The 25,842-nt window shown below is 41.7% G+C and overlaps 1 protein-coding gene across 2 annotated transcripts in view; it reads left to right on the top strand.

Annotated features, from left to right (window-relative positions):
* Positions 1-25,842, top strand: part of TRAF5 (TNF receptor associated factor 5) — a 53,221-nt gene that overhangs the window by 21,767 nt on the left and 5,612 nt on the right. The window contains exons 2-10 of one of the 2 annotated variants that reach the window (XM_074989574.1): positions 14,348-14,572; positions 18,380-18,437; positions 19,821-19,922; positions 21,562-21,726; positions 22,480-22,557; positions 23,492-23,566; positions 23,833-23,925; positions 24,950-25,078; positions 25,650-25,818. In XM_074989574.1, coding sequence (XP_074845675.1) covers positions 14,358-14,572; positions 18,380-18,437; positions 19,821-19,922; positions 21,562-21,726; positions 22,480-22,557; positions 23,492-23,566; positions 23,833-23,925; positions 24,950-25,078; positions 25,650-25,818 — 1,084 coding nt within the window. In that variant the 5' untranslated portion in view covers positions 14,348-14,357. Of the gene's footprint in view, positions 1-14,347; positions 14,573-18,379; positions 18,438-19,820; positions 19,923-21,561; positions 21,727-22,479; positions 22,558-23,491; positions 23,567-23,832; positions 23,926-24,949; positions 25,091-25,649; positions 25,819-25,842 lie in introns of both variants that reach the window. The other variant, XM_074989573.1, reaches the window with a different exon arrangement.

Genomic DNA, 25,842 nt, shown 5'->3' with positions numbered 1-25,842 from the left:
TTGTTCAGATCTTATCATGTTAAATGATCTTTATGAACAGGCTTGTTTACACAGTAGTAATGTATAGCTACACTGCTTCACAAAACAAAACAGCAGAAATGTATCACTTTAAACACTAACAAAATGATGTATTCAGTGATGAGTTTTTGTGGGACAGACCCACTTCTGTCCCACAAAAACTCATCACTGAATAGTTTTATTAATCTTTCAAGTGCTACATTTCTGCTGTTTTGTTTTGTTAAGAGTACAGACTAACATGGCTACCTCTCTGTTACTGCTGAACAAGTCACGCTGGGCCATATTCACCTCTGATGTAAATAGGTGCAGCTCAGTGAAATACACCAAAAGTGAATTTGGCCCTTATGCCTCAATTCAGGAGTGTGAACTATTAGACTATAGCCTGCTTGTGAAGGCCTTTACTTTAAGAATTTAGGTGTATTCTTATCACTTATCTAGTAATAAAGGTAACAAATAATCACAATCACAGTCTGCCCCTATCTCACTGTGAGTCTGAGGCTTTTGTACTTAGGCCAAGCAGCAGGAGCAATGATAAGTTGGGAAGCAGATGGTCACATCCTCCCATTCTAAACCAGTCACATTGAAAGAAGGCAATTTTGAGCTGTTATAGACCGGATTGCTTTTGACACATCCAGATAAAGGGAAGAGCCTAGAAGAATTAAAGAAACCTTAGGCTTATAGCTTTCTGGCTGGCAAGGATCCACGTATCAATAGTTGGGATTGTGAAGTCCTCATTTCTTCATTTTGTCATTATGGTCCCCACTTTTCTACTTTTTATCTGTGTGATCTCTGACTGGTTCTTTGTTGTCGTCTGCTGTGTAATTTTACTTGGTGTAAATCAGTTAAAGTTTTTGGATAAATTGGTTAAATAATCGTTTTACAATATATTAGGATTGGTTAGTTAAATTTCAGTAAAATGATTGGTTAAGGTATAGCTATTACTATATAAATTGCGGGCAAACGGCAAGTAAGTTGGGGAAAAAAGGAAACTTCATTCATGATTGCTGAAAGCTAATCCCAATAAACATCAAATTATCAGCGTCTCTGGACTGATGGTGTTGCTGTTCTCTGTTCACATGAGAAGGTCCAGAGAAGTGGGAGGGTGAAGGGATAAGTCTTCTAACATGAATCCATGATCTGTATGAGCTGTGCAAGACCTGGATGGCTACAGATAGTGACTCCTTTCATAGTCAGCTTTTGTTGAAGGATTAGTTAGTAATAGAAGCCTAGATGAGAAAATAAAAGCAGAATTTATTGGACAAGGAATTGCAGCCATGTTTACCACAGCTTCTTGTCCCCATCACTACGTGCTGAACCTGAAGCCACAACTAGCTCCCCTACCCATCCCCTAGAGGGAGCAGATAGAATACTTTACCTTTGTGGTCCTATATGTGCTTAGGCTGTATTGGATCAAGCAGACTTCTTAGCTGACATTTCTGAGAGCAGACATACATAAGGAAAGAATGGTTCACTGGACACTTGCACTATTCTAATTTTCTCTGAATTTATAACTTAAAGCAAGATTGAAATGGAGGAGAAGACGTCATGAAAAAAGAGGTTTGGAAGGGAAGGGATGTAGTCTTGGGGTATGCCTACACTATCAACTTTTGTTGAGGAAGCTAATGTGGACATGCAGAAGTTGTCAAAAAAACCAAGTTGCTAAAGTGTTTTTACACTTGTGCCTTCTGTTTACAGATTGTGTCCATGTCCAAGCTCCCTGGTTGTCAGCAGGAGCAAGGCACTATGGGTGTGTATCCCATAGTGCCTGGTGACACCATCTGTTAGTAGACGTTACGAGACCTCAGAATAGAGTGCAGGGCATCTTAGGGCCATACAAAATGTCCCATCAGGCACTGCTTTGTTCAGGTCTTCTGGCATCCTTTCAAGCCCCCCGCCACATTGCTGTTTCCTGCTGTGCACTCCAGCATCTGCCAAGTGAAAGAATGGATTACAGAGCTCTTGTGCAGTGGACATCATCTTGAAGTTACTGACAGAGGAAGACTTGGAGAAGCTTGATAGTGCACATGATGTGGACAGTGGCAACCTGTTATTGCTTTTGGCACTCAGAGCAGCTATGCAGGGTAGACTGTGCTTCTGGACTAGGGAAACCAGCACTGATGGTGGAATTGCATTGTCATGCAGCAGCCTGTGGTAATTGCTGTTTGGAAGCTGATGACTCCCAGTTTGCTACCAGTCAGTTACAAATCAGGAGTGGGGAAGTCTGCCATTGGAGCTGTACTGCTGCAAGTGTGCAGGATAATAAATTGCATTCTGCTGTGCAGGACTGTGACTCTGGAAAGTTTATATGGCATTGTGTCTGGGTTTGTGGACGTGGGATTTCCCAACTGTTGGTGAGGCATAGGTTGCACGCACCTTCTGACTTTAGTGCCCGTGCACCTTGCTACCATCAACAGGAAGTCATACTTCTCGATGGTGCTGCAGGTGCTTGTGGATCACTGTGGGCATTTCACAGACATCAACATGGGAAAAGAAATATGATAAACAAATCTTCAGGAACACTGGGCTGTACTGAAAGATGAAGGTCGGGTCCTTTCCAGACCGCAAGGTTACAGTGGGGGATGTGGAAATACCCACTGTGATCGTGGGAGACCTACCCTACCCCTTGCAGTCCTGGCTGATGAAACCATACATAGAGCACCTGGACAGCAGTAAAGAGCATTATAACAACAGGCTGAGCTGTTGCCACATGGTGGTAGAATACCTTTGGGAGATTGAAGGCCAGATGGAGATATCTCTATGGCAGGCTGGACCTCACTGAGGACAATATTTCCATGGTTATTGCAGTGTGTTGTACTTTGCATAATCTGTGTGAAAGTAAGGAGGCATTGTTTGCTCAGGGATGGAGCACACATACATAGTGCTTGGCTGCAGAGTTTGAGCAGCCAGACATTAGAGCTCTCAGAGAAGCTCAAACGGCTGCGTCAACATCAGGGAGCCTTTGCCAGGTGCACTTTGAAAATGAAGGGCATTGGTATTAAGCTCTGTAATAGTTGCTTCCATTCCCTCACTCCCCCTTTATTGCAATGCATAATTGGGAACATGCCTTTAATGCCTGCACTTAGAGTGTGCTGACTGGTATGTAACATTGGTAAGCAGAAAATAAAAGCATTGACTCATTCTGAAAGCATTCCTTTATTCATTAGAAAGCAGTGCACTGAAACGCAATGAACCCTCTCCCTCCCCTCTGGTAAGGAATATACGAGCAAAGGGTCACAACTTGTGACCATGTGTAAGTCCAGGTATCATAATTACAGTTGGAGGAGGGGAAACCTTCTCCAAACCGTGGAGACCATGGGAAAATTTGTACTTCCAGAGAATGAAAGGAAATGGCAGGCAGGGGTGGGGGTGTGGGGGGGGTTGCTGCACACAGAATTTTGAATCTGCTGCAGGGCAGGGGGACCAACCCACGCTAACTGTGCTGTTTCACCAAGCACATTGTGATCTCAGTCTGTTCCTTTGTGACCGTCTGTGCATTCTTTAGCCTGCCTGGGAAAGGCTGGGTTGTTCTCAGAGATCCTAAGTTCCCTTTCCAAGTGCTATGCGTGATTCCTGGGTGACATGCCTGTTCTCTCCTACAGACAACCTCCCAACCTTATGAGGATCCTCCCAAACAGCCACAGTCTATACCCCAGGCATAACAGTCCTGGAACAGCAACGAAGGGTCCTGTGGCACCTTATAGACTAACAGAAAACTTTTCTGTTAGTCTATAAGGTGCCACAGGACCCTTCGTTGCTGTTACAGATCCAGACTAACACGGCTACCCCTCCCATACTAGTCCTGGAACCTTTCCTTACAACAAAGCCCGCTGCCAGCTTTGTCCACATATCTTCTCTGGAAATACCATCACTGGACCTAACCACGTTACTCACAGAATCATGGGCACTTTCTCATGCTCCTCTACTAACATCATAGATGCCATCATGTGCCAACAATGCCCAGATGCTTTGTATATTGGACAGACGTCTAACTCCCTTAGACAAAGGGTCAATGGGCACAAAACAGACATCAAAACACTCCAGATCCACAAACCAGTTAGTCAACATTATTAATGACTTAAGAGTATGCGTGTTACTGAAAAAAAATTTTCGCACTGCTATTCAAAGAGAAACAGCCAAGCTGGCTTTTATATTCAAATTCGGCCCATTAACACGTGATTTGAACCGAGATGGGAACTTTCTGAGTCACTATAGGAGCTTGTCTGCATACTTGGCTTAATCTAATTCTTGACCTTTTCCCTCCCCCCACCACCCCTGCACTCTCTGATTTGCTCACCTTGATCATTTTTTTCTGATTTGTCCTCCTTGATTACTTTTTTTCGTTCTCTGTGCCTTAAATATTGAGTCTGGTCTGGTCTGGCTATGGTCTGAAGAAGTGGGTCTGGCCATGAAAGCTCACCTAATAAATTATTTTGCTAGTCTTTAAAGTGCTACTTGACTGCTTTTTGTTTTGGTAGTGTATAGACTAGCACGGCTCCCTCTCTGTTACTGTCAACAGAAGTGTGTACACCGCACTTCTGTCGATGGTACTCTGTCGACTGATTGTTTTGCCTCAGTTTTCTGGGGGATAATGCTGTTGACTCAAATGCCTAGTTCTGTCGAGGGCCAGAAGGCCCTTTCTGTCAACAAAACTCTCTAGTGTAGACCCAGCTTAGATGACTGATATAGCACCTCACAAACCAAATCCTTATTTCTATGAAGGCATTGCCATATTCGTGGCAAGCAGTCCAAGGCGGTGTGCGATGGGGCTGCCGAAATCTCTGGTATCAGATACAAAATACAAAAAGGAGTCTGTTAACATTGAGTCCTACATACTAACTTTTCACTTGTGCAAACCTCTTTTCCATCATTTTCACGCAGTGTCCCACTGGCCCTTGAAAGGAACACATCTCACAAAGCACCTGAGCCATGGTGAGTGAGAGGAAACACTGGTGTAATCACTGCATACAGGCAACATACGTTATAACCGGGGCTAGAAAATTCCCTTTGTAGTAACAAATGTACTTCTAATTTATGCCACAACTTGTCCTCAGGTAGGTAACATCATGGCAGACATCTCCTTGCTCAGAGTAAGCCAGGAAATGAGGGCGTGACTTCTCCAGGCTCATGGCTTTTGCTCTGGTTCTTATGCAGTCCACCTGTGCTCTGCTTTGGCTCCTGCACAGATGATTGGCGAGTGGTACAGGCAAGTCTCCTACAGTGGAGGAGGAGACAGAGCAGCACTGCCATGGAATCTTAAGGAGAAAATCTACAAATACCTCTCCAAAAGTTTTGATAGCCTTTCTCTGCAGGATTCCCTTGAAATCAGGGTGAGCATCAACGTGCTGCTCAGCTGTATGGGTTAGCTGTGCACAGATACATGCAACTCACAGAAACACAGCCAGCCTCACACTTTTCCCTGGCCTCATCCCTACACTCCACAAGTCACAGCAACTTACCCTGCATTTCGTCCCTTGTTCCTGCTCTCCATAAAGGAGGCTGCTTAGACTGACTGACTGCCAACAGTGGAGAACGATTCCTGGCTGCCAGACGCAGTCGGTGACCTAGGCAGAGCCCCTAGTTCTCAGCTACCTCAGTCTTTTCATCTACATTGTCATCCTCCAGGTTAGATCCTCTGTGCACTGCCTCTGTGTCCTCCGAAGTATCCATGGAGCTCGTGAGGTAGTAGAGGTAGGGTCTCCTCCTATAATTGCGTTCGGGGAAATGGTAGGTCTTTGGTGACGCAAAAGAGCATCAGATCACCTCACGAGACTTATCGCAGTTCTTGGTTTCAGGCTTGTCTCCGTTCTTTAATCTTTGATGTGCACTGCAGTGTGTTACTCTCATATTCTTTTTCATAGAAGTCTTTAGAAATGTGCCTATACGTGTTTCAGTACCTATGGGTCACTCGCAGATGCAATCTGACAGACTCTTCTCCCTGTAAACTGGTCAGATCCAACAGCTCTGTGGTGGTTCATTCTGGGGAGCATTTGGTGTGATGATCAGGGAAGATACCATGAGACCACTACATGCAGAGCAGAATCAGTGACAAAATGCCTCAAGGTGTCCGTACTGCATGTTTGTTGACAACACAGGGAAGGAAAAAGACAAAAGTTCCTCTGGAACTGGAAGTCTTTTGTTGACAAAACCAGCAATTTTTCACAACAAAAGTATTACAGTTTGAACGCTCAATAAAAGGCCCTTTTCTTTGACAAAACTTGCTGGTGTATACAAGCCATTAGTATTTTACCTTGCTAAAAGTAGTGATTTTCAGATCTTATATGTTCTCTTTAAAGATGCCTGAAGAAGGGAATATGTTAATTCCAGCAAAGTAGTTAGAAGTTAGAGTGGTGAAATAATTCTTAGGAGGAGATGGAAACTAGTGCTGTTGAATTAATTGACAGAGAGTTTTATGCATGAGTATTTGGATTCGACTTCTGATCACAATTGCATTTCTAATTAGTGTATTGTTTTAAGGTTTTTGTTGGTAAAATTAGCCTTGTGGTTTTTCTTATCACTGATTTGTGTGTCTGTTGACATTCCTGGATACCACACAGCTATTGGTAGTTCATATGGGAAGAATTTATCTTGTTTGATATTGTCTCCATGTAAATCTGGTGAGAGAATTTTGTTTCAGGTGCGTAGGGGAAGGGTTGAAGACAATCAAATGTGGATTCTGGAAGTGTTTGAAAAAGGAGGTGTGGGCTTTGACCTGAACACTGTATTGAGTAGTGGGTTCTCCACAGTCCTAATCTCTGGTCTGGCATTGACTCCTGGGGCCTTCAGCGAAATTGCTTAGGCCAAAATTTTTAAATGTGTCCATTAATTTTCAGTACTTCAAAAGTTTTTAAAATATTAATTCTGAGACATCTGGGCCTGGTTTTGCCACAAACTTTCAATGACTTCAGTTAAATTGTGAGTGTGTGGCACTTTTAAAAATTGGCTTCTAGGTATCTCAAAACTGGGGTCCCACAAGTTAGTGAGCATTCCACAGAAGGTCTGCAACTTAGGATATCAAACCATCAAGCCTTGATCAGTCACTATGCTCATAATGTGTGCAGCCCTTTCTAAATATACTGAACTGTTGCCGCAGGACTCGTGGCAGGAGTTCACCTCCCTAGTGGAAGAGGGCAAATTAGTAGCGAGATCGTCTTTAAAAGTGGCTCTTGATGCAGCAGACCCTGCAGCCCGAACCCTGGAAACAGGGATGAGAAGGAGCTCCTGACTCGAGGTTTCAGGCCTCCCCTCTGAGGTCCAGCAAACCTTGCAGGACCCAATTTTATTTTCTGAAAAAAATGAAAGAAGGCTGCACACTGAAGTCTCTAAGTCCTAAGATACACACGCCTGCCCTACAACACAGACGTTTCAGATCTCAGTCACTATGTTCCCTCCAATCCTCAGACTGTCAGGAACATTTCTGTAGGAGGAATTGTAGTGGTAGGAGGAGGCAGAACTCATCTTCTGGCCAGGCCTCTGGCCAATATAAGCCTCCATCAGGCTGTCAGGCTTGAAGAAGACCTTTCTGAAGGTGCACCCAAGGACAGCATACCAGCTCCTTCCCCAGATCCAGGTCATCTGACATTTACTTCCCAACTATGCCCTCTCTGCTGTGTCTGGTCTCCATATTGCTTTGGGCAGCTGGGAATTCAGCATGGTGGAACGGGGATATTCTATCCAACTCTCTTCCCCACCCCTCACCATCTCTTATCAACCCTCCCACTCTCTCCCCATCACTCTTTAGGGTTCCCTTTCATGAGCAGCTCCTTGTACAGGAGGTGCAGTTGCTCTTTGCATTTGGGTGATAGAGGACATTCCTCAGGAATACAGGGACAAGGGATTTTCTTCTGGGTATTTCTTAATACCAAAGGCAAAGGGCAGGGTTAGACCCATTCTCGACCTGCGGAAACTCAACGAGTTCATAAGGAAGTTCCGGTTCCGCATGGTCTCTCTCGCCTCAGTCATCCCCTCCCTGGGTATGGCAGACTGGTGTGCTGCCCTTGACTTAAAAGATGCATACATATAACAATCATAGTGCCTAACAGGAAAGACCTCAGATTCTTAGTGAAAAATGTTCATTACCAATTCACCTGTCTACCATTCGACTTGTCCTCAGCCCCTCGAGTTTTCACAAAATACATGTCAGTCTTTCTGGCCTTTTTATGCGAGTGACACAAGTATTTCCATACCTGGGTGGTGTTCGTGTCCATTCCAATACCCTCCCTCCTTCCCCTCTCTCAGAGTAGCTGGCAAGAGGTTGCTGCAAGGGATGAGGAGAGCAGGTCAGCAAAGCTATATATTGGACGCCTCAGCTGACCTGACAGGTCGCTGCTAGGCAAAAGTCTACAAGCTCTTGCGCATGTGTGCACGTACACAACACGAGTGGAATGAACATGAACAACACATCTCAAAGAATAACAATTACAAAAAATGAGTAACCATCTTAACTGCCAAGTATTAAACAAGAAGTAATGGGCTTAATTTTTTTTTAACAAAAAAGCTTCCTGAGTATCAGGGTGGTCAGGCATTGCTTGGAGGTTTTGTAATGTCCATCACTGAAGATTTTTTAAGACCAGGTTAGACAGACTCCTGTCAGGAACAGATAACACTCAGTCCTGCCATAAGTGCAGGGATCTGGATTAGATGATGTGATGTCCATTCCTGTAAGTCTATGTAATATAGAGAGGTTTATCAGTAGTTGTGGCTGTAACTCCAGGATATTTTCACAAGAGTAGTTATATTCATACTGTAGACTTTCTGTTTCAAGTCTTGACCTTTCTCCCTTTAGTGTACAATAGGGTCTCAAGATTCGCAAACTTAATGTTCGCAAATTCAATTATTTGCGAGCGGCCATTTCCTCCAGGGCTCCAGGCAGGAGCGCTGGCAGCTGCTGCTGCTCCGGGGCATGGAGCACAGGCAGCCACTGCTTCCCTCGGGGTCCCTGGCAGGAGCGCCAGCATTCACCGCTTCTCCCGGGGCCATGGGCAGGAGTGCCGGAAGCCAGGCTCCAGGTGGGAGCCATATTTGTGAAATTCGTTCATGAGGGTTCTCAACATGGACACCTTGCGAATGTTGAGACCCTACTGTGTTTACCAATAACTTGTTTGCCTGGAAGCTATTGTTCTATTCACTGGTCTGTGCCAAGGTTTATTTAATATTAAACTTTCCTGTGCTGGAGACCTCCTGGTTATTTTTGCTAAGAGACGGCTTGCTGTGTTATGTTGTTGATGATTACTTCTAGTTTTGTTAACATTTTTCTGATTTAATATGATGTGAATCCTCTCGATTTCAATGCCTGCATGATGGATAATTTCTTGTGTTGGCTGTAATTCAGGTAGTTTCAAATGTTAGAGACTTCCTAATGATTTAAAATGGAAAAGGATGGAGTAGTGGCCAACCTGAAAAGGTTGAGAAACACTGCTTATTTGAAATAGTACTAAAAAAATGCATGTACTGTAAAAGTAAAAAAAAATTTATCAGTTTCTGTGTTTGACCCTACGAACTTAGAAATGTTGGCCACCCAATATTTACTCTTGAAATGTTATTTTACTGGCATAGATTGTGATACAGTTTTCATCCTCTTTCTTTCCTTTTGTTACCCACTTGTTGAGAAACTCTAGTTTAAGGGGCAAAAATATGACAAGAGAAGAGAAATACAAAAGTACAATCATTGTAAAAGCCTCCACAAAATTAAAACTCATACAAGGAGGTGATGGTGGGGTATTTTATAACACAACATCCAGTTAACCCATGGAATTCATTAGCATGTGAGGATTCTTATTCTAGCATAGTAGGATTCAAAAAATTATTGGGTGCATACATAGATAATGAGAAGGGTTTAAAAATCAGAGGAAAAAGTATTTTGTGCACTCTAGCCATTAAGTGACAGAGGTAGTAAGAAATGTACCCTGCAGGATGTTTTATCCATACTTTTCCCTTGTGATTCTTCACTTTCCTTTGAGGCAGCTGGATCCTTTGAAGCTAGAAGTAGGGTTGTTGATTAATTGCAGTTAACTGTTAATCAAGTGATTTAACTCAACATCAATCATGATTAAAATTATTCACAGTTTTAATAGCACTGCAAACAATGGAATGCCAATTGAAATGTATTAAATATTTTGGATGTTTTTCATATTTTCAAAAATATTGATTTTATGTTACAACACAATACAAAGTGCACAGTGCTCACTTTATTTTTTCTATTCCTATTATTTGCATAGTAAAATTCATAAACAAATACTATTTTTCTGTTTACTTCATGCAAGTACTGTAATGCAATCTTTTTATTTTATATACTAATATAAACATTTCTCGTTACATAACTGCACTCCAAAACAAAACTGTGTAAAACTTCAGTGCCTATATGTTTCCTGTTTCTTATTCCTCCGAGACAAATAAGTTTGGTTGCACGTATGTGAGATAATGCTGCCTGCTTCTTAGTCACAATATTGCCCGAAAGTGAGAACAGATGTTCACATGGCACTTTTGTAGCAGGCATTAATGTACCAGATATACTAAACATTTGTATGTCCCTTCATGTTTCATCCACAATTCCAGAGGATATGCTTCAGCACTGATACGCTTGTTAAAAAAACCCACACATTAATTAAATTTGTGAATGCACTCTTTGGAGGGAGAGCATGCATGTCTCCTGCTCTGTGTTAATTGCATTTTCCCATATATTTAATGTTATGGACACCTCGGAAGAAGACCCAGCACAGATTCATTATAAGAACACTTTCACAGCAGATGTGTCAAAATGCAAAGAAGGTACTAATGTGAGGTTTCTAAAAATAACTTGTCGCAGATGATTCAGCCACCATGACACTTCTGTCTCTACTGTTCCCAGAGACTGAAAAGCCGTTATTAAAACAAGACTGTCTTTGCAATCATTGTAAATAGCATGGTGTTATAAGCCATGACTTGGAGCAAACACAGGGTTTTTTTAACCCTGGGTTTTATGCTTGGTTACAGGAGAGAGCAAAAGGAATAAATAAGCAGCTTAAACATAGTTTCCAACCCCCCAAACAAGGAAAATGGTAAACCTTAAGTGACTACATAAACTTTTCCCTACTCACTCATTCTGATGTTCTCAGGGGATCTGTTCAGGAAGAGCTTATTTCTTCCCCTCTGTTCCTAGAGAGATCCACCTCTTTTTTTAATGTCTCTGTTTTCTAACCAAGAAGATGCTGTTGTGATTCAGTTTCAGGTTTGGAACTAGCTAGCTAGCTAGCTCCCATAGGCTCTTTCCCACCTTCCCCTTAGCTCCCTCCCTCAAAGGCAGTTTAGCTTAACCCTTTCCAGCTTTCCAGGTAGATTTAGGCTTTCCTTTGCAGCTCCTATTCAGAATATAGCTACAGCAGTCAAGATTTAAGAATGTAAAGTGCTTTCCAAAATCTGAGAAGGATGAGTTTGGGAAGATGCTTTCAGAAGTCTTAATAGAGCAGTTCTGATGCGGAAATTTCAGAACCAGAACCACCACAAAAAACAAAACCAAAAACACCCTCAGCCTTCTGCGGGCGGCACCTGTCTCAGATGATGCAAATGAGTATGTGTTGGTCCACTCAGCTTTGGATTGTTGTTGAGCAGACCCTGTCATCAGCATAGATGCATGTCCTCTGGCATTGTGGTTGAAGCATGGAGGAACATAGGAATCTTTACTGCAAGCATGTCAAACTCAAAGTCTACTGAGGGCTGCTTAAATGAAAATGGATAGCTTTCAGGGCCACCGAAGACAATGTTGTACTTCTGTTGGAGAGGTGTAATTATTTTTTTTGTAGATTATGTTTTAGGTATATTTTATAATATTTTTCAGGTTTTGTTTGAATACAATACAATAATTTTAACTGAGAATTTAATACTTAATATGAATGTTATTGTTTTATAATTTTATTAACAACTCACAAAATTTGATGTGTAAAATTATTTGCTCATCTATAATAATTTTAATTTAAATATAAATTGAAGATACTCTAATTATTTTTATGTGATGCATAAAATTTTCAAGATCACACCTGCACTAACTGCCATGACCTCATGTGCACACTGCATGTGAAGTGGTGTGATTCAAATGTGTCTCCCACTGATACTGGCCCCTAAGCCATGTCCAGCTTTGCTAGTGCCAGCCACAGGCCAGGGCAGTTGCTTCAGAACCAGCTGAGCAGCCTCCCTAGGGTTCACCTCCCTGCAACTCTTGGCTGACCCCTCTCCCATTCAAACACACACACAATTTCCGACGTGTGCCTCAGTCTAGCGCTGCTGAGAAGGGCCCTCTTCCCTTCCCTCCCCAAGCCCTGGAGAGCAGGGCTGACCCTACCATGGAGACGGGTGGCTCCCCATGCCCAGTTTCGTGGGGAAGACGTTGGTGGACAGCCCACAAGGGGGTGTGAGGCGACCTTGACAGGAGTCTCCCGATGTGGCGACAAGGCAGCATTGGGTGTAACCAGCACTGCAGGCAGGAGGAGCTAAGGCTCCGGCTGGCTGGCAGGAGGCAGAGCCATGGGAGACCCAGTGCCACAGCACCTAGGAGGGCCTGCACAGGGTGACTTCGGAAGTGGTTCTCCCCCCAGCACCAGAGGACACAGGCTGCAGTGCCAGGCTTGGATGCAGCCCTGCCTGCCCTTTCCATTGTGTTTGCTGCTAGGGGGATGAGCTGAGCCATGTGTGCCTGCTAATGTGTGGCTGCTGAGCATGTTCCAGTGAGGTGGGGCCAGGCCAGGGGTGCTGCATGACATGTGGGTGTGTGTCTGTCTGCTGGGGCCCAACTCACTCATCTGCTGGCTCACGCACATCACCCCAACTCCTCTGTCATGGGATACAAAAAAATTCTTTTGGGCTACATGTGGCTTGCAGTCCGCATGTTTGATGTGCTTGCTTTACTGCATTTGGCACGTAAATATCTTGTGACACCATTTGCAACAATGTTATGTGAACACCTGTTCTTGCTTTCAGGTGACACTGTAAATGAGAAGCAGGTAGCGGTGTCTCCCATAAATGTAAAAAACTAGTTGGTCTGAGCGACTGGCTGAACAAGAAGTAGAGCTCAGTGGACTCATAAACTCTGGAAGTTTTACATTGTTTGTAATTTGTAAGTTCAGTTTTCATGACAGAGATTGCACTACGGCATTTGTATTAGGTGAATTGAAAAAACACTATTTTGTTTTTTACAGTGCAAGTAGTTGTCAAAAACAGTGGGTACTGTGCCCTTTGCATTTGGTGTTGTAACTGGAACCAATGAATTTGAAAATGTAGACAATACCATTTATTTAAATATTTTGGTTATTTTATAATTGTTTAACAGTGTAATTAATGGTGATTAATTTTATTTGCTTAATTAAACACAATTATATTTTTAATCACTTGACAGCCCTAGGTAGGAGATAAGATCTTGGCTGAGTTTCTTACAAACTGATACACAGTTATTTAACTTGTATTTCAGTTTTGTCCTCCAGACAGTGAGGTAAATGAAAAGTAAACACTTAAAACCCCCATCATAAAGCATGTTTGCATGAGTTAATTGTCCTCTATGTTAAGAGTTAGGAAGAAAAAGAAAAATGCCAACAGTGTTGTGAGAAGAACTTGTAATTTCAATCTACGTTAATGTGACAGGTATGTTCTGCTGCTACATGCGTTCCAGAGCTAAATATAGTAACCAATATTTATTTAGGTTAACATTACAAAGTAAACTTTTCTGTTGTTCAGTAAACAGCAGAACAAAAATTCTTATGAATGTTGGTTCTTAAGTAATAAAAATTATGTTCAAGGGTAAGGATCTGCTATTGTCAGGCCTAGATCAGTTGGAAAAAGTTACTGGTAGACTGAGACAGATTTTAAGGTCCAATTTCTTTTTTCTGAACCATTTAGATTGGAAATTAATGGTGTATCTATTTCAAACTGTGGCAAGATAGAGAGCTAAAAATTGAAGTTACTATTCTGATTGCATACATGCTTTTCTCACTATTGCTTTTCAGACATGACTTAATGCAATTAATAAGACACAAATACCTAAAGGAAGATTTTGAAACTTAGAACTATATAAACTGGTGATTAATTATAAAGAGAAGTATTTGGCCCCAAGTTTTTGACCTCCCGTGAAATCGGTACTTACAGTAAAATCATCATTCTTTTGTCCGTTTGCTGAGTGTGCTGGAGTGCCTTGTTTTTTTGTATTGCTGATATTTTAGTACTGCTAATACAGATCCTGCATTTGAATCTGAAATCTTCAGCAAGAGAGTGAGTCCAAAAACATGTTAATATTCATCTTGCAAACTGCAGTGGAGATGATTTGACTCATCACAAAGGTGTTTCAATCAAAACTTTCTCCTTGACTTTCCAGTATAACTTCCATGGCCTCTGAAGAACTTACAGGTTTCTCAAACAGCTGCGCACGCCAGAATTCCACCAGCGGCATTTCTCTAGACTTTGAACCTGCCACTGACTACCAGTTTGTTGAAACCTTAGAAGAACGGTACAAATGTGCCTATTGCCACTTAGTCCTTCACAATCCTCACCAGACAGGATGTGGTCACAGATTTTGCCAGCATTGCATTATTTCTCTGAGGTAAGAGCAATAAAGTTCTCTCTCTTCCGTCTACAAATAATTTTTCCCCAACAATTAACAATAGACAACATATTAAGAAAGTCAACAGCAAATGCCATGACAATACTAAGGACTTAATCCAAAGCCAGTGGAGGTCATCGGAAAGACTCCTAGACTCTTGACTGCCATGACCTTGGGCTTAATACCAAACCTCAAGACAAATTATATGAGAAGGTGCTGTGCATATGTAATAGTATGTAGTCTCTCTTGGTTGGCAACATTAGACAGAAACATTGTGGTCTAGTAGAAGATGTTGATATTCAGGAGAAGGCTTAAGTTGGTTCTGCTCACTCACAGAGACTGGCAGTGTGCTACCCCTCTGAGCTAAGTTCCCTTTATACTGTGTAGCCAAGTGGCTGTGCAGCAGCCTAACATGCCCCATGCAGGGGTTCACGGTGGTCACAAAGAGCTCTGCTTCTCTTGGGCAGTCCAAGCCCAGCGCTGCAGTGGCTGGGACACAAGTGCCCCACCCCTTTCTATGTTGGGGCCAGAGGGGAGGGGTGCCTTTCCCCCAGTCACTGCAGCTCTGTGCTGGGGCCTAGGAGGGGTACCTCCTTTTTATCCTCCATCCCCAGCCCTGGATGCTCTGCGCTGGGGCCAGGGGATGGGGCTTCTCACCCAGCCAAAGCACCCAAACCAGAGCTGCTCTAGAGTGGCCACTGCTGGGGAGCAGGTTCCCCTTCCCTGGCTAACCTGGACTTGCCCCGGCTGGGGAACAGGCACCCCTCCCCTGGACGTGCCCACAGGAGCTATGGCATCCATGGAGAGATGCCTCTCATCTTGCCCAAGCTGCTGTGGTGGAGAGAGGGTTGGGGGTAGCCCTTTCTTCATGGGGCAGCCTGTGCCCGGAACCCCTCATCCCTGGCTCCACCCCAGAACACACACCCCCAGTCAGAGCCTCCTTGCGCAGTACAAACCCTTGGTGCCACTCATGCCTCTCATTTTCCATAGGCAGAATGACTTTTGCTCTGTGATATATCACCTCCATATTGGTGCACACAACAAAAGTCCTTTGGCACATGGACATGAAAAATAGAGGAAACACTGCTTCTGAGGTGCTCTCTAAACATAAAAGTTATATTGATGGAATTAAATCGATTTAGAACCTGAAATGTGTACACAGAAAAAGGGGTGCAACAGTTTACCTCAGATTCCTTATAATTTTAACTAAATTTGTTTAACTCTTGTGTGAAGATAAAACCTCAGCTATATGGGAGACACTTGAGAATCAAGGGACAGGGTGTGAATGAATCGTGAAGTAGACAACATTGGAAGCGGTTAAACCCACACAGTAGGGTTGAGCTGAGCCTTATTCTGGTCAATTGCTTGGAACCTACTGAGCATGCCGGCTGTGTTTGAAAGCAAAGTGGCAATGGCACTTACTGCCATTGGCCTAAAGATACATGCGTCTCACTGTATCATCTGTTATTTGGGGATCAAGGAGGGTGCACATACGTGTTTTGTGTTTCAGCATTTATTTTTAAAAGGTCCTTAGTAGAGTTTCGCTACGTCTACACTGAAACAAAACTTCTCGAAGATCCTATCTGCTGATAGGAATAAGGGGATTTTGAAGTTGGCGGGGTCCTTTTGAAAAGGACTGCCATCCAGATGAGCCGTGCAGCAGCAAAACATGGCAATTTTGAAGAGCCGCAGCTGATGGCATGCTAATGAGGCACTGAATATGCATTTCAGTGCCTCATTAGTAATCTTTGAAATTTCGAAGTTGTGTTTGGTGTAGGCACGGCCTTCGGGTTGTTGGTGGTAAAGAACATGAGATCTTTCTGGCAATCGCAAAGAAAATAAATCATGTTTTGAGTCTGATGTCTTTATTTTCCGATAAAAAATTTTGAGATTTTAAGCTGTATGATATGACAGGTGGGAGAATGTGCAGCAGAGTAGTTGAACAGTCATAGAACTGCCTGTCACCATAATATCTAGATGCCTGCCATTACCTGCGGCTCATAGAATCATAGAGTTGGAAGAAACCTCAGAAGGTCATCAAGTCCAACCTGCTACTTAAAGTAGAACCAATCCCAGTTAAATCATCCCAGTCAGGGCTTTCTGAAGCTGGGACTTAAGAACCTCTAGCTAACCTAGGCTAGTGCTTCACCAGCCTCTTGGTGAAATAGTTTTTCCTAATATGCAACCTAGACCTCTTCCACTGCAACTTGAGACCGCTGCTCCTCGTTCTGTCATCTGTCACCTCTGAAAACAGCCTATCTCTGTCCTCTTTATAATCCCCCCTTCTGGTTGTTGAAGGCTGCTATCAAATCCCCCCTCCCTCTTCTCTTCTGTAAACTAAAAAGCCCAAATCCCTCAGCCTCTCCTCATAAGTCATGTGCTGTAGCCCCCTAATAATTTTTGTTGCCCTCTGCTGGACTCTCTCAAATGTGTCCACATTCTTTTTGTACTGGAGGGGCCCAGAATTGGACACAATATTCCAAACGTGCCCTCACTAGTGTCAAATAAAAGGAAATAATCAATTCCCTAGATCTGTAGGCAATGTTCCTACTAATGCAGCCCAATATGCCATTAGCCTTATTGCTACAAGGGCACATTGTTGACTCATATCCAGCTTCTCATCTATTGTAATGCCCAGGTTCTTTTCTGCAGAAATGCTGCTTAGCCAGTAGGTCCCCAACCTGTAGCAATGTTTGGGATTCTTGTGTCCTAAGTGCAGGAGTCTGCACTTCCCTTGTTAAACCTCAGCAGATTTCTCTTGGCCCACTCTCCCAATTTTTCTAGGTCACTGTGGACCTTATCCTTACCCTCCAGCATATCTACCTCTCCCCCTAGCTTACTGTCATCCATGACCTTACTGAGGGTGCGATCCATCCCCTTGTCCAGGTCATTAATGAAGATGTTGAACAAAACCAGCCCCAGGACCGACCTTTGGGGGACTCTGCTTGATACAGATTGCCAACCAGACATCAAGCCATTGATCACAACCCATTGAGCCCAATGATCTAACCAGGTTTCTATCCATCTAACAGTCCATTGATCCAAACCATACTTCTTTAACTTGCTGCCAAAAGTGCAGTGAGAGAGCATATCAAAAGCTTTGCTAACGTGCAGGGATATCACATCCACCGCCTTCCCTGTAGTGGCAGGAAGTTAGCAGTTGTTTGTAGTGGTGGTTACACTGATTTCACTCTACACTGTTGTGACTCCATTGAGTTTAATGGAGTTATGCCATTATAAATCTGATATGAAATTAGAATCCGTCCAATTCTGCAATCATCTCGGTAAAGGGAAAGTGTCTAGTAACTTCATGGGGACTAAGCACAGGTAAAAGGGGTTCACCCACACAGATCTAATTGCACAGCGGGGGTATATTGAAATCGGAATTGACCAAGAGAATAAATCTTTCACCTACACTGTGAGATTTTTCCCAGATACAACATTGTTTGCCAGCAATGAATAGTCATGGGGTAATAAAATCCTGTCAATTAAAAACAGTATAAATTTTGCTCATATTAAATCCAGTTCCCAGTTAATCTGGGGGTAGAACTTGACTTTATAATTCTTAGCATAATACATTTTCAAAGTGCTATTCCGGCATTATTTAATCTCCATATGCAGTACTGAAAATTAACAAGGTACATTATGAGGCATTTTCCATTTTTTCCCCTGAACCACCAGGTGTTGGCTGGTGAGATAAGGAGAAGTTGATAAACCACTAGTCTGAATCTGGATGGCCAGTCCTATGTAGACAGAATTAAACCTTCTATGAATTAATATTTTTCTCCCTTTTTGTCTTAAATTCAGAGAAATGAATGCAGTACCCACCTGTCCTGTAGACAAAGAAACAATAAAAGTGCATGAGGTAAGACAAGGAATAATTCTACTTGTTATGGTTGCTTTGACAGCTAGTCTGTTTCGGGGGGGGGGAAAGGCCTCCAGCAGAATCAACAGATAAAGTGGGGACCAAATGCAGCTCTGACCCTGTAAGACTCAGGGCACTGTCACCTGCAGCTCTGGAAACAATGTGGAAGGAAGCTCTTAATTTGGTGTTGCTTTGTTGCCGAAGTAAGATAGTATTGCCTTTATAGCTGAAGCTTTTACCTCATGCTTCACTGATTTCCCCCCGCCCCCCCAAAATAAAGCCATTTAGTACTCTGTATTGGGAGTCCTGCCTTAAACTGTATATATGTGGCCTATACTCACAGATTTCGTGGACTCATCAGGTGTGTCTGGCTTTATAATGTATTTAGAGAAGAGAATGAGCTTCTTATCCTTTTAATATCTCATCCTATTCTTGTCATTTAACTGTGTTTTAATTTCAACATAATCTGGCTCCTTGTCTATTTCAGTGTAACTCAGTAACCGCAGACTTCATTTTTTGGTATTATTTTGGGGGCAGGGGGAAAGCATACACAATGGCTGATTTTTAAGCCACATCCTCTTTGGAATATATTTATTTGTCCCTGTTTACAGTGCTGAGACCCAGAATTTGAGCACGAGCGTTTCATCAACCCATGTGTTTCTGCCATTGTGTGTTCCTAGCGGATTTCAAATCTTCCACCTAGCAAGGAACTAGGGTATTAGAACGTGCCCGTCATTCTGCATGCCAGGGATATTGTAGGTATTTCACCCACAATTTTATTCACTGGATTAACCCCATCCCCTTTTACTGTATGCACAAGGTGTGGTGGCAACAGTAACACAAAAGACGATTTTGGATCATTAATATAATAGTAATACGTTGTGCTTATTTTCGTGCTTCTCATTTGAAGATCGCAAAAAGAAGGCTGACAGTCTGCTCTGAGAGCTTAATTTGGCTCTCATCCAACAAGTGGAAGACACTTAAGGAGCCATGCACTGTACCCCTCTTCCCAAAAGCTAAATGCATCACCTCTACAACAGCTTCAGGCCAATGCAGGTCCTAGAATGAAAGATCAAGGTTAGCTTCAATGCTGGGTTTCCAGAGCTGCAATAGGTAGCTCAATGCATAATCCATAAAATCAGCCTGTTTTTATTTCATGCTTCAAAGCATTCCACTGTTGTTTTTAGTCTCCTGGTATTGTCAGTGATTTCCTTTTACGGCTATTCTCAGTATATGTTTTCAGCTTGACATTGTCTGGACCCACACTAGCAGCTGGAGTGGATGTCTCTCATTGAAAAGGTTAAATGTGGTAGGTTGCTGTCCTTTGTGTTCTGGATGATGCCAGCTGGTGTATTTTGTGAATGTAGGCTGCTTCCGTTGCAGGTGTTCAAAGACAATTGCTGTAAAAGAGAAGTTCTCAACTTGCAAGTATTTTGCAAAAATGCTCCTGAATGCAATTCAAAAATAATTCTGGGACGATACCAGGTTAGTATTAAAGTATCTGTATTTATGTTGGTCAAAATTCTGAAGTCATTAGTCAATCAAAACTTTGACTTGTCGTAAATTAATTTGATCCTTCCCCTTTAAGATATTGTCATTTGTTTTCAGCATTATTACATCATTGAGATTATTGTAACTGGACTTTGGCAGAAGTACATACTTCTTGATTTGACCTGTTTGTTATACTAATATATGCAGTGCCTTGTTTGTACAGACAGAGGCGCCGGTATTCAGCTGGGTTCCCACTCCACCCCAGCCAGTCCCATGTCTGGGGATGCAGAAGTCCTGGTACTCGGTACTGGCAAATGCCAGCACAAAAAAGCAGTCTATATGTAAACATGAAACTTAAATACTAAGCTGAACCAAGTGCAGTTGTTAAGTCCATATGAGTTATATTTTAAGTAATTGGCTTATCAGGACTCCTGTTAACACAGATCCCTTGTTTTTGTGCCAATATCTGTCTTTCAGCTGACCCCGTAAGAATACTACATTTGGTTACATTCAGAAGGTTTTCTTTGCTTCTATGAAAGAGAAAAAACAGTAATTTTGTTCAAAAAAATTCTGTAGCAAATGAGAGGAAAGGACATTCAAGGGCCGTTTCTAATACAGGGAGTGAAAGATGCAAATTCCCTGCTCCTCATTAGCATAACATCACATGATTTGGAGTCCAGAAGACCGTTCTTCTGGACTTCAAAATGCCATGTAGAAGTGTGGCCCCGGGGAGGGCGTCCAGAAGGAAGTTCACCTGCTGGAGGCCCCTTCTTCCTGAAAATTTTTAGGAAGGAAGGGCCTGTGTAGAAACTAAGGAAGTGGCCTGTGTAGAAATGGCCAAGGATGTAGTTTGCATGGTGATGGATAATCTCTAAGAACCTAGACAAATGTTGCTGTTGCTTGTTGACATAAATCGATTCAACTTGGTTTGTTTGAGATACTAACTGAACAAAGAGTAGAAATCCAGTGCAAATACTTGCTCTGAATCTCCAACCTTTCTCTGACTACAATTACAGGAACCATTACTGGGAAAGTGTTGATTTTTGTTTTCTTCAAACCAACCTATTTAGTATATTAATAACTCTAGCAGACACTTTGGCTGTGTCTGCACTAGCAAGTTCTTTCAAAAGATTTTCGAAAGAAGGGGGCTCTTTTGAAAGATCCCGGGGAGTGTCCACACAAAAAAGCGTTCTTTCGAAAGTGAACTGAGAGACTGCGGCACTCCTTTCAAAATCGCTCTTCCTTTTCCATTGCAGGAAGAGCGTCCCTTTTCGAAAGGTTCTTTCGAAAGAAAGTATGTGTAGATACTCCACAGGCCCTATTTTTTGAAAGAGCAGTCCTCGTAGGGTCTGATTTTTTGATCCTTGGCCTATTCTTTTGAAATAGTGGAGGCTGTGTGGATGTTCCCTTTCGAAAGATAAGATTGCTCTTTTGATCTGCCTTTTTGTGTGTGGACACACTCTTTTGAAAGAAGTTCTTTTGGAAGGGATCTTCTGGAAGGGCTTCTTTCAAAAGATCTCTGTAGTGTAGATATAGCGTTTTGGTATTTTAAGTGAGGGCACAATTCTAGCATACTAAGTATATTCTGTACTCATGTAACTTTTACAATATGCTGTTTTGTTGCATGGTACAGGATCACCTTCAGCAGTGCTTGTTTGAAAGTGTTCAGTGCACTAATGATGGATGTCATGATCAAATTCTTCGGAAAGATTTAAAAGATCACTTAATTTTGCACTGTAAATTTCGAGAAGAAATGTGCCAGTACTGTAACAAATACGTGGTTTTGATTAATTTAAAGGTAAGATTATGAAGGATTTTCCAAGTACCCATTGTATAAGTTCAGCTTTTTAAAATACTGTGGAAAAAATGTTCCAAAGTTGCTATGAGGTTTTATGCTTATGAAACCAAATTCATTTAAGTGTCTGCAGGATATATAATACATGTATCTTGTAACATTATTGATAACTGAAGGTATAAACTTGGATTCACTTCCGCTTTCGTTTGTTCCCTTTAAAAATATTTTTTAAAAGCATTTACACATATTCTTGTTGACAAATTAGTAATTTTTTTCTACATGTGCTGAAGCCAATGGGCCAAATTTGTCCCCTCAGTCTGGAAATTACAGAAAGGAAAAATTTGACCACAGATGTCTAAATCTGGATTGTAACTATTTCAGCAAAAATGATTTAGTAATTTTTGATATCAAAGCTAGTGAAGAGTATGTTGTTGCTCCTACTAAAAAATCCTGGCAGTGTTCCCTTTGGGGAGCCCAAGCACCCTCTGAATGAGTCTGAGGGTTGAAATAAGGCGATTGAATGACTGATTTTCTTGTAACCATGCCATTTGTCCAGGTGTATGTATATGTGTGTATGTATGTAATTATTTTAAGTGCCAGCAATGGTGTGTTGATGGTAAGTATGTGCTTCTGTGAAGAATATATATCTTGCCTATTCTTACTTTGCATGCACTGTACAATCTTTTAAAAATTGAGTTATTTATGAGTAACATGTCTGATGTATAAGCAACTCCTGATCAATCTTTTTTTTTTCAGAACCATGAGAAGAATGATTGTCCTGATTATCCTGTGTCTTGTTTCCACAACTGTTCTCAGATAATTCTGAAAAAGGAGGTATTATTTGTTTCATCATCTGTTGTAAATTGGCAAATTACATAGTTTTGTGAAAACTAGAACTTGCATCATAGGGTTACTGGTCCACATTTCATAATATGAATTTGTTTCATTCCTCCAGATGCTACTTTTGGTTGGTTCCTAAAATTGGTACATTACCATACCAAAGTATATCATAGAATGTGCCAGGCTTTGCAGAACTTTTTCACGTTGTATTATTGTAAACCATTTGTTTTGTTTGTTGACGCTGATTAATCAGCTTCCATGGGATGTGACCAATAATATCATAGAATTATATAATACTAGGACTGGAAGGGATCTTCAGAGGCCATCGAGTCCAGCCCCTGCCCCAATGGCAGGGCCAAGTACTGTCTAAACCATCCCAGATAGACATCTATCTAACCTGTTCTTAAATATCTCCAGCGATGGAGATTCCACAACCTCCCTTAGCAATGTATTCCATTGTTTGCCCACCCTGACAGTTAGGAACTTTTTCCTAATGTCCAACCTAAACCTCCCTTGCTGCAGTTTAAGTCCATTGCCTCTTGTTCTATCCTTGGAGGCCAAAAAGAACAAGTTTTCTCCCTCTTCCTTATGATGCCCTTTTAGATACCTGAAAACCACTATCATGTCTCCCCTCAATCTTCTCTTTTTCAAGCTAAACAAGCCCAATTCTTTCAGTCTTTCTTAATAGGTCACATTCTCAAGACCTTTAATCATTCTTGTCACTTTTTTCTGGACCCTGTCTAATTTTTTCACATCTTTCTTGAACTGCGATGCCCAGAACTGGACACAGTACTCCAGCTGAGGCCTAATGAGTGCAGTAATATCTTAATACCACTTTCTTCTTTTTCACCCCTTACACAGGAGTTTAGAGTCAATGATTGTATTTAATAATTTTATCACTACCGGTTTATTTTGTTAATACTTGCAGATCGATAAGCACTTCTCTGTGTGCCCTGAGGCAGAAGTAGATTGTCCCTATAAACAATATGGCTGTCCTGTAAAGGTACTGTAATCTAGACTTCTATTTGTACTGTGATTGTGATTTGCCTGCAAAAGCACTAAACCGTGGTAGCCTAAATAGCTATTTTTCTGTCCTGTTTCTTTAAATGTGATTTAAGATATCAAATTATCACATGGCAGTTGTTCATCTCTTTTTGAAGCATGCAAAGAAACATTTAACCATTTGTCCCAATAGGCCTTCCTATTTAACAATTCTGTTTATCTTTTTCTTGGTTGGGGTTGTACTTTATTTTTCAACTTCATCCACAGATTAAAAGAGGAAAGCTTGCAGAACATGAGAATGCTGCTCTGAGGGAACACATGCTACAAATTTTAGATAAGAATTCCCAATTGGAAGAACAGGTAATTCATATGCAATGAACACTTGAACAGTTTTTAACTAGTAAAAGGAGGAGTTCAGGTTGTACATGTGTTGGAATTGGCCCAGCCTCCATTTTTAAAGAATATTAATCTTTTCACCCCACATTTTACAACCCAGTCAGAAACCCTTATCAGTGAAATCAGTAAGCCTGATTAACCCCCCTCTGCACTGACTCTTTTGCATTCACTGCCACAGCTGTCCTTGCTGATTTGCACCCCACACTCTCCCTTTGTGGGGGAAGAGCTGTGGAGATAGCATCTTATATTTTGTCTGGGGGCTCCATAGTAGACTCTCCAGTAAGGAGTGGGAGGAAGGTTGAAAATATGCATTGGCAAGGTGCCCTGTTGATCTTCAGGCCATATTTATGGGCAGTACTGCCCCCTACCAGTGTAATGAAAGTTGCAGGCTACCTCCTTGGAATTCACAATGACCAGCTGCTGTTTACCCCCAAGAGATATTCCATTGTTTGGGAACCAGCACCTGGAGCTTACATCAATGGAAGGCAATATAAACCTTGGAATGAATTCAGACCACTGTCTGCATTTTATTTGACAAGAAAGGAGCAAAACCAGTAAATGATTCAGGATTCTACATTGTACCATATTATTGCCATATTTGGAGCCAACAGTTACCTCAATTCCTCTGCCACTCTGACTGGACACCAATAATATTAGAGCAGTACATTTTTAATCCATTCTAACACGCCCTGCCTTTCTAGCCCCCTCTAGTGGCTAGCCAGCATTTATTGGCCTGAGTTCCCTACAGGATCCGAACTAAAAATAATCTGGTTCTTTTAGACACGAAGGCAGGGATTCCATCCTCATTACTACCCTATTCAGCGATTCCAGGTCAACATTTTTAAACATGGAAATAGTTACCTCTAGGCACGTTAATGCAGTCACATCAATAAACCCTTCCATTTGTACCTATATACCTTCCATACATTTTAATCTGCTTCCTGTATACTTAAGCTTGAGTTTTCACTCTTCATTTTCCATTGTTTAGATAACTGACCTATATAAGAGTTTGGAATTCAAAGAGATTAAAATCCAACAGCTAGCAGACACAGTTAAAAAATGTGAAAAGGAATTCAGACAGTTTGCACAGCTGCTTGGTAAAAACAGCAATTTGATGGTAAGCACCCAGGTGAGACATTTATCTTTCTGGCAAATTGCTTTTTTTATGGCCTGGAATACCATTATCCAGCAATAGTTGTCATTAGTTCTAGGAAAATAACAAGCACTGGGTCTCAAAGACCTTTTATTGCATGAATTTGCATTGATCTTTGGAATGCATTGTACCCCATCTATGGATTTAAGCCACTATTGTTTTTAAAAATATAGTACATAGGGCCTTCCCATAAAAATTAATATGGGGATTCTCTGGGACTTTGGCTAGAGTAAGGAAGGAGTGCTGACTAGGACTCATAGGGCCAGATTCAATCTTAGTTATGTTGGTGTAAATTTGAGTAATCAAATCAGTTGAGGCAATAAATGGTGAATGGTAATTAATTAGAACTTGATTCTTAATGAAAGAATGCTGAGTTAATCATGAGGAAATATTTGAAAGATTCCAAAGGCAAACAAGAATATTCTTGAATGTAATGTGTATTATTTGTATTGTACAAAGACATTTTTAATTTAAAATGAAATTATTAATTATATTGATGTGTGTTCATTCCCCTCCTCTTGCATTAAACCTGAAGACTCTTGCCAGTCATATTGATAAATCTGCTTGGCTGGAAACACAAGTGAGGCAACTAATACAAATGGCAAACCAGCAGCAAAGTAAATTTGATCTGAGGCCATTGTTGGAGACTATTGAAAATGTAAAGCAGAAGATTGCCTTTATGGAGACATATGATCAGCGTTTAGGTATACTTGGTTTTTTTGTTTTTT

The sequence above is a fragment of the Carettochelys insculpta genome, chromosome 3 (genome assembly GCF_033958435.1).
Source record: "Carettochelys insculpta isolate YL-2023 chromosome 3, ASM3395843v1, whole genome shotgun sequence".
In the NCBI taxonomy this organism is placed as follows: domain Eukaryota; kingdom Metazoa; phylum Chordata; order Testudines; family Carettochelyidae; genus Carettochelys; species Carettochelys insculpta.
This window is presented reverse-complemented; position numbering and strand designations above follow the sequence as displayed.